Source organism: Phalacrocorax aristotelis, chromosome 4, assembly GCF_949628215.1.
Source record: "Phalacrocorax aristotelis chromosome 4, bGulAri2.1, whole genome shotgun sequence".
In the NCBI taxonomy this organism is placed as follows: Eukaryota; Metazoa; Chordata; class Aves; order Suliformes; family Phalacrocoracidae; genus Phalacrocorax; species Phalacrocorax aristotelis.
In genome coordinates this window covers 34,236,368-34,250,830 of record NC_134279.1, presented here as the reverse complement: position 1 = coordinate 34,250,830, position 14,463 = coordinate 34,236,368, and the positions used below count along the sequence as shown (strand labels likewise).

The 14,463-nt window shown below is 41.1% G+C and overlaps 1 protein-coding gene across 3 annotated transcripts in view; it reads left to right on the top strand.

Annotated features, from left to right (window-relative positions):
* TNKS (tankyrase) overlaps positions 1-14,463 on the top strand; it is a 149,074-nt gene that overhangs the window by 30,370 nt on the left and 104,241 nt on the right. For all 3 annotated transcript variants that reach the window (XM_075090908.1, XM_075090907.1, XM_075090905.1), the window contains one exon: positions 5,243-5,338. In XM_075090908.1, the coding sequence (XP_074947009.1) occupies positions 5,243-5,338 (96 nt within the window). The remainder of the gene's footprint in view (positions 1-5,242; positions 5,339-14,463) is intronic.

The following is a 14,463-nucleotide window of genomic DNA, read 5'->3' as shown; positions in this document are numbered from 1 at the left end:
TTGATGACAACATTGCACACTTGGATATCTTTTTGTGAGGTTACGTACTAAAAAAATACAGAGAGGATAGAATAAAATAGTCGACAGGAAATGTAAGAATAAGATTGCCTTTGTGACCTGAATTTGCTTCCTTTATTCTAGCCTTGGCTGCACTGACCATGAGATGGTTGAGTTCAGGGTCCTGTGTGGTAGAAGCAGGGCGACAAGTAGGATTACATCCCTGAACTTCAGGAGAGCCAATTTTGGCCTCTTCAAAGACCTGCTTGGAGGAATCCCATGGGCTAGGGCTCTAGAAGGTAGGGGGGTCCAAGAGAGCTGGTCAGTGTTCAAGTATCACTTTCTCAAAGCTCAAGATTGGTGCATCCCTATGAGGAAGAAGTCAAGCAAAGGAGCCAGGAGACCCGCATGGATGAGCAAAGAACTTCTAGGAAAACTGAAATGGAAAAAGGAGGTACACAGTATGTGGAAAAAGGGACTGGCCACTTGGGAGGAATATAGGAACGTTGTCAGGGTATGCAGAGATGCAATGATGAAGGCCAAGGCCCACTTGGAAGTAAATCTGGCAAGGGATGTCAAAGATAACAAGAAGGGCTTCTTCAAATACATCAGCAGTAAAAGAAAGACTGCAGACACTGTGGGCCTGCTGCTGAACAAGGTGGGTGCCCTGGTGGTGCAGGATGATGAAGGCAGAGTTACTGAATGCCTTCTTTGTTTCAGTCTTTACTGCTAAAGCTGGCCTTCAGGCATCCCAGCTCCCAGAGGTGAGAGGGAAAATCTGGAGAAAGGAGGACTTTCCCTTGGATGAAGAGGATTGGGTTAGAGATCATTTAGGCAAACTGGATCCTCACAAATCCACGGGCCCTGATGAGGTGCACCCACGAGTGCTGAGGGAGCTGGCGGATGCTGTTGCTAAGCCACTCTCCATCATCTTTGAAAGGTCCTGGAGGACATGAGATGTGCCTGAGGACTGGAGGGTAGTGAATGTCACTTTGGTTTACAAAAAGGGCAAGAAAGAGGACCCAGGAAACTATAGGCCAGTCAGCCTCACCTCCATCCCTGGAAAGGGGATGGAACAGTTAATTATGGAGGTCATCTCCAGGCATGCGGAGAAAAAGAAGGTTATCAGAAGCCATCAACATGGATTTACCAAGGGGAGATCATGCTAGACCAACCTGATAAGCCTTCTATGATGGCCTGACTGGCTGAGTAGATGAAGGGAGAGCAGTGGATGTTGTTTATCTCAACTTCAGCAAGGCTTTTTACACTCTTTCCCATAACATCCTCCTAGGTAAGCTTAGGAAATGTGGGTTAGATGAGTGGACAGTGAGGTGGACAGAGAACTGGCTCAACAACAGAGCTCAGAGGGTCGTGATCAATGGCAGAGAGTCTGGCTGGAGGCCTGTAACTAGTGGTGTTCCCCAGGGGTCTGTGCTGGGTCCAGTCCTGGTCAACATATTCATCAATGACCTGGACAAAGGGACAGAGTGTAACCTCAGCAAGTTTGCTGATGAGACCAAGCTGGGAGGAGTGGCTGATACACCAGGAGGCCGTGCTGCCATCCAAAGAGACCTGGACAGGCTGGAGAGCTGGGCTGAGGGGAACTGAATGAAATTCAACAAATGCAGGTGTAAGGTCCTGCACCTGGGGAGGAACAACCCCATGCACCAGTACAGGTTGGGGGCTGACCTGCTGCAAAGCGGCTCTGCTGAGAAGGACCTTGGAGCACTGATGGACAGCAAGCTGACCATGAGCCAGCAACGTGCCATTGCGGCCAAGAAGGCCAACGGTATCCTGGGCTGCATTAAAAGGAGTGTGGCCCAGCAGGTCGAGGGAGGTTATCCTCCCCCTCCATTCTGCCTTAGTGAGGTGACATCTGGAGTATTGCATCCAGTTCTGGGCTCCCCAGTTCAAGAAAGACAGGGAGCTACTGGAGAGAGTCCAGCAGAGAGATACGAAGCTGATCAGGGGACTGGAGCATATCGCTTATGAGGAAAGGCTGAGAGACCTGGGTTTGTTTAGCCTGGAGAAGACTGAGGGGGGGATCTTATCAATGCTTAGAAATATCTAAAGGGTGGGTGTGAAGAAGATGGGGCCAGACTCTTCAGTGGTGCCCAATGACAGGCCAAGGGGCAATGGGCACATGTTGGAACACAGGAAGTTCCACTTAAACATGAGAAAAAACTTCTTTCCTGTGAGGGTGACAGAGCAGTGGAACAGGCTGCCCGGAGAGGTGGTGAAGTCTCTTTCTCTGGAAATATTCAAAACCCACCTGGACACAATCCTGTGCCCCCTGCTCTAGGTGTACCTTCTCAAGCAGGGGGTTGGACAAGATGATCTCCAGAGGTCCATTCCAACCCTTACCATTCTGTGATTCTAATACAGTCCTTGTTATATGATTGGTTTCTTCTCCCAAGATGCAACTGCATTAATTTCACAGGGTAGATCTGTCTATAGGACTGAATAAGGGAGCTGTCTGTCGAACCATATCATTAGCTGTTAGAGACTGGAAGGGTTATGAAGAGTGGGGTGAGTGATTGCAGAGTCAAGAAGGATAAGTCTCATGGTTACAGCAGTTGAGTTCTGACAGGTTCTTTTTCTGAACCTAATTTGGCTACTACAAGTGCATGTTCTATAGGCAGTCACTAATTCAGAGTTTTTGCAGGCAACCAGCTTAAGCACCATTAGTCAATTTTTAATGTATTTCTCTAGGTTTTTAGAAAATTAAAAACCTGACACAGAAATGGGATGTTGAAAGCCATGCCAAAACCCTTCATGGTTCATTAGCATGACTGGACAGGTTAGATACACTGTATAATCCTTTGTCCTTTTAGCCAGGAGAGGAGCTGAAAGCAGTACTGTGTTGTCATTTTCTGTGTGTGCCAGCAGAAGCAGCAGGGGACTGCTCTTGCGTGGTTTGCACAGGACTGAAGAATTAAGACACTTGTAAATCTGCGCTTCTGTTTTAGCATCAGACTCAGGCAATTGCAGATCCCTTTGACATCTATACACCTGTTAACTCTTGTTTTTCAGAGTCACCATTCTTGCACCGTAACCTGCCTGAGCCTTGCTTTGCATGCTAGTCAAAACCTCCATGCTCTGGCCAAATCCCAGTCATTCCTCTCTCCTGGTATTTCTTCCTGGACTTATCTGAGCTATTATCTCTTCCCCTGCCACATTTTCTTGTTCAGTTCTCTCTGCTAGCTCTTTGTCCTAGGCTTTTTGCCATGTGAGTCCTTCACTGGCTTTTCATCCAGTCTGTGGTGTTTCATTGTTTTGTACTGCCTGCATTCTCTTGATAGACACTTAGTTGCTGGTTCCTGGTTCCCTCTTTTAGGGTCCCGCTCTTACCCTGATGCCTTTTGGGACAAAGGGCTTCCCTCTCCTCTGGAATATAAATCCACTAGCATGGTCCAAAAGAATAGAGACAGGACATTCTGAAGAGAATGTGTCTCTCCATACTTACTTTCTGTACTGTCTACTGTGTTTGAAAAATCTTCAAAAAGTCCTGTTCACCACCTCCTGCTTGAGTGTGCTCAACTGGCTTGTGAGGCTGGCTCAGAGTCAAACCTGTCCGTGAGTAAGATCTCTAAGGGGGTGGTAGCATGTATGGCCAGATGGCATCTTCAGAAACGTAGGTGCCAGATCTTAACAAGCTTCTGTGAGCACGTGCTGGCTGATTTCTGTGGTGTCCCCCCCCCCGCCCCTTGGTGTCTTTGCCATGAAATAGGGCAAAAAAACCTACCACCAAACAAAAAACCTCCAAGGAAAATCCCAATCTGCCTACTTGGATCTCCTTTCAAAAACATGAGACACTTGCACCTTCTTGGCAAAGCATGAAATAAGTCAATTTACTTCATTAAAGCACCAGACTTATGCAAAAATTCAGCTTAGGGCGAGCATGTAACATAGCATCCTGTAAGCTTAAATATATGAAACTTGGCAATGTTAGAAGTATTTAAAGTCAGAAATGTATAAGAGGTTTGAACAAAAACAATACTACCAGTTAAATTTTTAATTTAGAAAGAAGCTTATTTCTGAACAGCCTTTTGCTGATTTAAGTGATATGTGTAATATAAATTGGTTATGTTTTTTCCTGGAGACTCCTGTTTGTGAAGTGTTTTTGCACTCTAAGAGACAAAAAGCGTTTGTAAGTATTTCTTTGTCTTGACTCTTCCAGTCCAGCTGTATCTCAACAGACATGGTTACATGAGAAACCATAAATGTCTGCTGTTTTTATTATTTGTCTCCTTAACATTGACTTTCTGCACCTCTGTACACTGTCTAGTTATTCACACTTGTGCAAAGTGGGTAACTGTTGCTCTGAATTTGTAATATGTTGTGCTTGTTTTGCACAACATTTGGGGAAATGGGGAATTGGGGCCCTTTTTGTCAGACCTCTGATGTTGCTGTGGGGTTTGTTTTCCAATTGTGTAGAAGATGATGCCTTGATCTTGATAGAGGGAGTGGTCTGAATTGCATTGCTGTTATGTTGTTTCTGATCAAAAGAGTTCACAGGTTTTCCTTTTTTAATGAGCTTTTCTAGATGGTAATTTACTGTATCAGTGCCTTCCTAGCCATAAGGTTGCATACTGCAATCTGAGTATTTTTAGGTACTTGAGTTTTTATGTGTTAATAGGTTTAGTAGGAGAAAGAAATACCAGTGAGAATAATAGCCTCCAAACATCCAGACTGCAGGGTACCAGGTTACACATCTTACCCTATTTGTTACAGTTCTTGAAGGCAAGCTGGTATGCTGTGGTTAAGATTTTGTGTGCAAACGATGAGCCACTGAAAGGCTGGAATATTACTGATTTACAGAGGCAGGGTGACTTGGGATATTCAGCAGGAAAAGGAACAGGAGTGGTAACAAGCAGCAGTAGTGGTAGTAGAGGCAGGAGCAGGCTCCACAGTTAGCACAGTGTGAGTCAGGGAATGCACAGCTTCCTAGCTAGCTGCCAGGAGGAACCCAAAACTGAGTATTGCAAGAGATTAGGGTTCACATTTCTCATGCAAAGTCATGTGACCGTACTATATCTTAACTTGCCAACTTAGCCCTACTACTGAGAAGATCCTTTGCTGCAGTGCTTAACAAAAAAAAAAAGGGGCGGGGGGCAGAACAGAAGGAAAAATAAAGAAAATTGTGCAATGTGTGTTTATGCCTACATCATGCCGAGGAGACACTTAACAGTGCATAATCTCTGTATCCCTGAGGTAAGATACTGTTTCTGCTTTCCCTGCACAGTGCTGCTGCAGCACGGAGCTGATCCAAACATTCGGAACACCGATGGGAAATCTGCGCTGGATCTGGCAGACCCTTCAGCAAAAGCTGTACTCACAGGTAAGATTCATACATCTCTCAGCAGCGTTACCTGTAGTTCATTTTGTATTTATAAGTTCAGCATCGTAAAAACCTTCTGCCTTTTTGGATTTTCTGTTGTGTAAGAGCATTTTAAAACTGTCTTTTACCAGATTTTATATTGATGTAACTGTCATGCTGTGCTGCTGTAGGTTTGCTTTTTCTACTTATGCTAACGCTGTAATTTTCTGTTATCACATCATTCATTATTCACTGTGTTTTTGTGGTTTTTTCTTTTTAACTGCTACGCAATATACAGTCTGAATACAAGCCCCCAACTCCTGAAAAAAAAGGAAAAAAAAAAAAAACACAGGTCAATTGTTTTAAGACCTTCACTGTTGAGCAAGCAAGGACATTTGTATAACTATAAAAGTACATGTGATCTGAAAGGCAACCTGCTACCGATTGCGGAGATCAATAGTTAACATTCTATTTTGCTGCAGATTCACATGCTACCCTTTCCTTTCTCTTCCTCATTAGTCATTTTAGGTAGAACTTTCTCACCCACCAATTTTTTTTCTTTTTTAGGGGCTATTAGCTGCTAAACAATATGTTTCATGAAAATATTCTACAGATACAACTTTGTTTTTACACAGCTTTGTGTTTTTATAAATTGACTGTTGTAGCATACCAGTAAGCATTAAAAGTATAATATAGTAGCCTGTCAAAACTGTATCAAGAAATACATGGTCCTCTGTGCTGATTTTGACATTTAGGAAATAATGTTTAGAACAAAGTAATCTTGGATTTTAAAATATGTACAATTAGATTTGTAGAAAGGGATTCAGTAGCTGAGGTTCATCTGAAGAAATAGCTGGTTTTTTCTTTTGCCTTTATTTCCCCTATTCTGTCTCTCTTGTTATTGACAGCTTAATTTATAGTTATGTACTATGCAACACTCATATTCTTTCTTCAGATTATGTTCAGAGCACACCAGCTCCCTTCGCTTTGTCAGGAACATTTCCTCATCTTTCCAGTGCGCTGACTGCTATACATAATTATCTACAGCTCTGCAGTGATTTGAGTGTGCCTTTGGAACAACGCACTTTAAATACATATGTCTTAGTTTAATTACTCAGTGTCAAATTTAAACATGTTCCTACAGAGTTAACACTAACGTTAACTGTGCTTAGCAGGTTATTCTGACTTTTGGCTGTTAATGGGTACAGTTGTACAGACTCTGAGGGTGGAAGAGGCACCAGGGAGTCAAGGTACCTTAAAGGTGTTAATGGTTATTCAGCACGTAGTTGTAGGGAACTTGGTATACGTACAGTCTGGGGGGTCCAGACTCTGAGCTGCTCAAAGGTCAACTTCAGAGGATAGTAGGAGAATTGTGAAGTCACCATCACAGACATTCCTGTCTGCTCCACTAAGTTCTCTGCGCACTAGATCACCACCTTGTGCCTTGGGCAATGTGCCATAGCAAAGAAATGGAAAAGAATTAGAAGTAGCCCTCTCAGAATGTCCTGCTGAGTGCAGAAAGTGCCCTGTGTCCCTGGCCTCACCCCTAATGCCTTGCACATGAGCATTCAGTGACTACAAGCTTCTGCAACCAACGGATGTTACCAGGTTGTGCATATAAATACACATACACAGAGCCACTTCTGCTGCTATTTAGGTGTTTTATTGTTCATAAAAAGAGGTAATTTCTGTATGTGTTTGTTCTTCCTAGCAAGAAAAATCAGCTTTTGGGTTTACCAGCTCTGTCCTCAAGGTGGCTCTTGGCTACGCTGGGCTCTCTCTTCTGTACACCTGAGCTGCAAGCTGTGTAAACAGGGTTTGAGTCAGGCTTAGCTGCTGTATGATTCACAATAGCTGAAAAAGCTGACATGGGATGCCGTTTAAATAGAAGCTTTCTATTAAGAGCTTAATTTTTCTGGATGCTGCCCTGCTTTTTAGTATCTCTGTTAGGCTTCTACTTTCTCATGTACTTTCCTAAGGTCTTTCCTTCAGGTCTTGCTTCCTCCCTCTGGAAGAAGGGGGCTTAAGGGATTTCTTAGGATCTATCTGGCTTGGGATAATCTTTAGCTACAGCAATGCTTTGCAATTAGGTGCATCAGGACTTAAAGGTATTACTGGATTAAGGATGAGTAGAAGTATTTAATGTTGAATGGTGGGATTTTGGAAACACTCATATTTAGAGCTTTTAAAAGTGGAGTGATTCTGAAAGCACAATCTGTAATTGTCACTGTGTTAGTATCTTTAAATGGCATGTGTGTCAAGGCTGTTCTCATGATGTTATTTTGAGTTCCTTTTTCTATCAGTGTCTATGACCATAATAGACTTCTCCACATTGCTGCTGTTTTGACTGTTGGAGAACGAGCCATCTCTTACTATTTTTTTTGACCAGGCATTTGCATAAGTTCATGCACTGATATTACTTACTTTGCGAATGAACTGTGATTATAGTTTCTCTTTGACCTCCAATTCAGCAAAAGTGAACTGAAAACTTGTTGGTAATTTAAGTATCTTCAGTTTGACAAAGAATTCTGCATGTGTTTTAAAAGGGACATTCCTGCTGTGTGAGAAGCATTTCTGGTGTTCTGGCAGCAAATGCTGAATCCACAATGATTTGTTCTTTTCTGTCTCCCAGTATAGAATAATGTATATCTTTTTCTCCTGAATTACAGAGAGGATATATAATGCAGTAGTTTCTGCGATGACTTCCAGCCATTTTCATCCAACATTCTCTTAAAATGTGTGCTTTATAAAGGATACGTAATGCAAATAAAAGGCTAATATTTTGATGGAAATAGACGTTGAAATTTTTTTTGTAGATTAAAGTGAATTTTATAGAAATTAAACACCCAATTCCAGCTTCTTAAAAATTGTCATTGGGGAATCTGCTTGTTACTACTTAAACAGGAAAGTAGTCTTTTTTCCCTTCTGCGGGATAAGCAGCATTTGTGCAAGCCAAGCACTTAATGATTGAGAGGGTGAATATTTTTTGTTTCTTCTTCATTAGCGTCCCTTACTGTTCGTGAATCAGGTTGTCAGATAAGGATTTTAATCCTCTTTTTCTCTAGGCTGAAGTGGTAGTACAGACTCCAAAAACATGTCGTATCTAAAAAACAGCTGTTACACACAAGATTAATATCCTAGTTAATTTTATTTTAGTTTAATTGCCTTCAGGGTTTGTGGTTTCCAAGATGAGGACTCATCTTTGTTGTCGTACATAGCACTGTACGACTCCCATCCAGAACAGGGCCTTTGGGAGCTTTCACACTACAAGTCATATTAGTCTTCATTATTCTCTTACCCTGCTTATTGCCATTTTAAACATTAATATCCTTTTATATCTTTCCAGTACAGTGTATGAAGAGCCAACAATATTGTTAATGATTCATGTGAATGATTTATTTTGGTATTTCACACAGTGATGCTTTTTTGCTACTTCCCCATATTATCTGCTATTGGGAAATGCTTTCTCTATGTGAATGGCTGTTCCTTCTATTTGAGTGTTTTCTAAAACTGTTAGCAGGAGCTGAAGGCACTTTGGGTACTGTGTTCTTGACTGCTCCATGCCAATGCTTTGCAAGGTTGCTTTTGGTTGGTTTCAAGGATTACTCCCTTGAACAGGTCAAAATGAAAAAGGTTTGGAAACTGCTGCATCTCCAGATTGAAGAAAGATTTCTTGGGTATGAAATAATGTCGTCTTTGTTAATAGAATTAATTTCCAGAATTAAACAAGACTCTGATCTTCCTACTTACTATGGAAGTAATGTCTTTTAGAAACAAAGTGCTTTGGTCCTGTTGAGCATTTCCCACTTCTGTTTTTCGGATGTGAAGGACAGGTTGATGTGTGAAGTACAGCTGGGGCTAAGGTTACCAGAAGTGTTAGTGAGGAGTCACGTTTTCATCTGTCACGTCAACTTTTTAAGTGGGGAGTATCATCCATTTATTGAAATATATTTGCACAAATGTTATTAAAGTGAACTGCCATCTGTGCATAATTTGCCTGCAAGGAAGGGAAAAATATGCTATTTCAGTACAAAAAGTTTACTGAACTTCAGAGAATGGAAAATGGATCCTAGGTATAACTTCCTGTTTTAAAATTAACAGGAAGAAGCGATTTTAGTCTGGGTTAGTTTATTTTTACTGAGGCACCTTTACAGCTTGTCCATCTTGCATCCCAAACTCTTTTCTTCTGGGTAGGTGGTGTTTCCTTTCAGGTACTCCTAGGATTTTGAAGGCATTCTGGATAAATACTAGCACTTCCTTTTGGCACCTCCCAACCTCCTCCCCCCTTCCTTTTATTGATGTAATTCTTATATAGTATACTCTGAAATCAGATCATTTGGACAAGGTGTAGCTTCTGTCTTTAAGAAATAATATGATAAATGTTAGTGCAAAAAGAGAAATGTTTTAACAGTAAGGAGGGCAGGTGCTACTAGAATGGTTTGGGCCATCCATTTATCTAGGCCATCGTCCTTTCTGATGGTGATACTGGGGTCTGCTGCTGTAGAGAAAAGTGCAAGAAACACAGCAGTTGAGGAATATCCTTGCCCTGCAGAAACTCTTACCTTATTTCATATAGGCTTTTGGCATGTGTCTTGAAGCAAGAGGTCTGAAGGGCCTTTTCCAGCACTTGTTTTTGCTTTGAACATATGTTTTTCTGATTGCTATTTGTTTAGCATTAAGGTAGGTCTACTCTTCTCATTTCTACCAAGGCTTTCTCATGAGGAAACAAGCCATCTGCTCTAGTTCACTGGTATGGGTGTCATGTGATGCTTTTGTGTTTGGAGTCTGTGGTGATACTTTACATCTTCTCTCTGGAGAATTATGAGGAATTATCAACATCTCCTTCAGGAATGCTGGGGCATTGCTCATCCAGTCTTTAAAAAGATGTGGGCAAAACTTACTTGTGGCACAGACCTAACATAAAGTCTACCATTTGGGTGGCCCTCATCTAGGAGCTCTAACTATATGGATAAGTAAGTCTTGTCTCCTCCTTTTTAGACAGTATCATAATTGACTATCTTGTTATATTTGTAAATATATAATTTTAAAAAAATCTCATTCAGTGTGTGGTCTAGTTTCCACTTTACTCTTGAAGCAAATGCGTTGGTTGCTTGGGAGACCAGGAGGGAAATGCCTTCCTTTCTCAGCTCTGACATGGTCACATTTCAGTTTAATTTCACATTTCCTTGTATTCACTTTGAGAGGAAAGAAGAAACAGTCCTTTTTCATTCTAGGTGCCATGCCATACTTTGTGTACACTGCTGTTATGTTTTCTCCTGAAGAAGAGCAGTTGTTCTTTAGACTGTCTACATACAAAGTTTCACTTTGTCGCTACCAGTATCATTGATTTTGTTTCCGCTTTGCAGCACTGCATTATTCTTTCAAGAAAGAATATCTTGATTTGAGTACTGTGCTCTGATGTAACATCCAGTTGACTTCTGTAGTGATGATTTAATAGCTTTCATGGCATTTTTTTATACCAGGTTTTATTCAGGCTAAGTTTGTTTTTTATTACCTCCATGATTGCAGAAGAGCTGAATGTTTTATGGGAGCCTCTAAAGGAATTCTGAATTCTTAAGTTTGTTACTTAGATTCCAGTATAATTCCAGATTATTTATATTATGCATGCAGTGTTCATTGTTTTAATTTGTCAGTACTCCTTTGGTCTACCCATTTTGTTGCCCATTCCCTCAGTTTGTCTTAGGTCTTTCTAACCTTTTACGTTTTCTCTGGTAACTGAACAAATATTTCCTTCAATGTGGTAGATTATTTAACACAAGTTCCAGTGTGCTTTATCATAAAGGAAACAAGTTACTCCTGCTTTTAAGTATTTGATCATTGAAAGTACTTTGATTCTGATTCCATGCCTACATCCCTTCTTCAATCTCATACCGAAGGACTTGTGGAAGAATGTATGTGAGCTGGCATCTGTGTTCTGTTGCCTAAATTTTCCATTTCTATGCCTATGTGTGCTTGGATTTCTTCCTAGTGTAACTTCAGCTCTGGATGCTCTCGTTTCGTAGGGCTTAGTTTTAGCATAATGAGAGCTTCTCTCTTTCCCCCTGCTCCCTATTTGAGAGACGAGTGCTATCATCCTCATCTTTTGTTTAAACTCAGTTGTGTGTCTTGAAGTAGTTCCTTTGGGATGTGTTTGGCTGGTGAGATTGGACGACTTTTCCTTGTTGTTCGTATCCTCTACTTCAGCAAGGAGTTAAGTCTGTAGTCTGTTGTATAGGTGGTCAAATAAGAAGGGGCACTGTGGGATTCAGGATTGGCGCTTTTATGAAAAGCATGGTTTTGATTTACACAATCCCTTTTGCCAGGCTTTTTACTCTTTCAGCTTTCCTTTTTACCATGATATCCATTTAGAAATATTTAGTAAGAGCTCTTTGAATGCAGTCAAACTCCTAACTTGTCAAAGGAACAAATTATCCTTTCAAAGCTTTTACAAAGCACCTAAGTACAGTCTTTCAGTTCTGTGATTCTCAGCTCTGCTGTTGTATAGTTTTGGATGCTTAGGAAGCTTTCAGAAATCTGTAGTGCACAAATCTACTTGCCTATACTACACACTGAAATTTAACATCAAACTCAGAAGCAGCTTTTCTTTCCAAGATTTGTTGTTTTTCAGTTGGAGAGAATAACAAATAAGATCTCTAAACCCTGCAAGTAAAGACCCAAATTGTATTTTCCATGCCCTAGGAAAGATAATTGCAGAAATATGTATGCAGCATTTGTTTCCACAGTGCATCAGAGCACTCATCATTTTTTGCTTCTTTGCCTTGAGCACTGACCAATCTTACATTTCATTGAAATTTTTTCTTCTCTAGATGTTGATTAGATGATTTTTTGTTGTTAAATTTAGGATTGGGGGGTGGGTGGTTGTTTTGTGGTTGTTTTTTTTTTTTTTTTGTCAGTAGTAACTTCTGCCAGTCGTGAGACCAAATACTACTTTGATCTCTACTATATTTTTACATTGTCCATGGATAACTTTTCTTGACTCTTGTACCAAAACAGCCGTGTCATGTTGTATAATGCATGCAGTAGTAAGCCAGGGTGAAGTGGTAAGAAATGAGTGGATGGAGAACATATATCATATAAACTTCTCATTTGGTTGGTTCTGTTTGTAAGTACAATAGTCATGCTGCAGTTGTAACTATTTTAATATATTTTTTGTGTATGATCTTTGAAAGCATGGAACTTTCTTGAAAAGAAAAAATTTTAGCTAGCTAGCTAATTCCTGCAAACAGTAGCTCCTATTTACTTTTCTCTTGTACTGTAACTTCAAGAGCAGTCTTTCATACTTGAACTGTTTTCTTCTGGAAGTGAAACTGTGTTTAAATTTTGAAAGTGACGAGCCACTCACAGTTGTGAAATTTGTGGTGTTTGTGAATATGTGGACAAAACATTTAAGAGTATTATTTCCAGGCTGAACAGATGAATCAAAGAATGTTAATGTTGCGTAAGGAAAACATACGGACTAGGAAGTGGGAGAGGCAGACAATCTTCATTTTACCTTTTTATGCATGTATTAGGACACAGACTCTGCTTCCAAAACTGCTTACTATTCCCTGCTGCCTCATGCAGCAGGACGGATGGCTGTGCACTGGGGAGGAATCAAGACTGCACAGTGAAGTACAGTGTTGTCTGTATAGCTCCTGCTTCATTTGCTGCAAAAGTTGAAAGCAAGAGTGACTGGTGCAAGATGGGAAGGAAAAGGTTGCATACGTGGTTAAGGCAGTCGAATATTTCCTCTGGAACAGGATTTTCTTCTTGATTTTTGACCAGTATTTCCACATGGTCTGGAGTGTTATAACATGCTGAAGAACAGTAGTTGTTTGCTGTTCTAGTTTGTCTTTTCAGATGAGTAAAGATTCATTGCATCCTGCTATAAAGCACCTAGGTTTGGTGTGGCTTATGTTGCTACTTCGCTGCCTCCCAGACAAGGAAGTAGTAGTAGGCTGTTTCCCCCATTCTTTCTAAACTTGGTGATACTGGCTCATGCAGCTGGTTCTCACAGTAGTCTTATCTACTCTGGCCAATGCTCTCCAACATTCTGGTGCCAGTTCCAGGACCCAGGCTGTCCTCCTTAAGCTTCTTATCTTGGTCCCTACTTCCTGCCAACACATTCACATGCATGTGTATATGCACCCCTTACCTGAGATCTCCATCCCTTACTCTGCCTCTTACTAGGCCTGTAGTTTGGGTGTCAGCTCCCCCCTCCCCCCAGCTCCTAATCCTGGTTGTTTTCCAAATTCTTAGCCAGAATCCATGATCTCTTCAGCTCCTCTGTCCAGCTAGCTTCCTGACTCTACATCCCATTCTTCTCTTCCTCCCCTTCCTTACATATTCCCAGACAGTTTCTGATATGACTTAAATTCTTCTCTTGGGCCAGCAAAATAACTCCTTTGAGAGTGCTAAAGAAATGCTGAGATTTCAAAAGAATTTTAATAGTGTATAGAGACTGCATTATGCTTCAGATTGTTAATTGTTGTAGCTTTCCAACCTCCCTCTTTTACGCTAGTCACTTTTTATTATTCTATATTTCATTTCGACAGAAGCTGTTTTTGAGTTTGAAGGAGAATGCAAACTTTGGAATTATTTTATTTAAAGGAAACAAATCCTTTAAAAGTAACTAACCTAGCCAGGTAGATGTGGCTTGAAAGGTCATGCTGGAATAATATCAATAAGAAGCATGGTTCTAATGCCCTGTTTGTGACCTCTTACTCAGCTGAGGTCCTCTAGTAAGAAGCTTTGTCAAACTTGAAAGTATGCATTTAAGGAAGACTGGCTATGTGTGTATACCGAATTTAAAAATACCGCTAAAAGTAAATCCATAAATTGTTCTGATTTTGGTAGGGATATGTCAGCCTAGGGAAAGGTTTCCTCCAGCCTGAAGTTTCAAAGTGAAAAAGAGCTGAAAAGTCCTTATCAAAAGCTCTTGCTTTGGTTACATTCCTATGGAGCGCTGTGGCTGTGTTGGGCACTCTTTCTGTACAGAGCTGCTGCACCGGTTTTGTTCTGGTGAGAGTGGGCTTGTTCCTGCCGGCTGAGAAGTGCTCCTGCCTGAGAACTGCGTCCCGAGTTCTGTGTGGGACAGGGCACCTGGCTGGGCCAGAAGCTTCCCCCCACCCCGCCTTTAAATCACA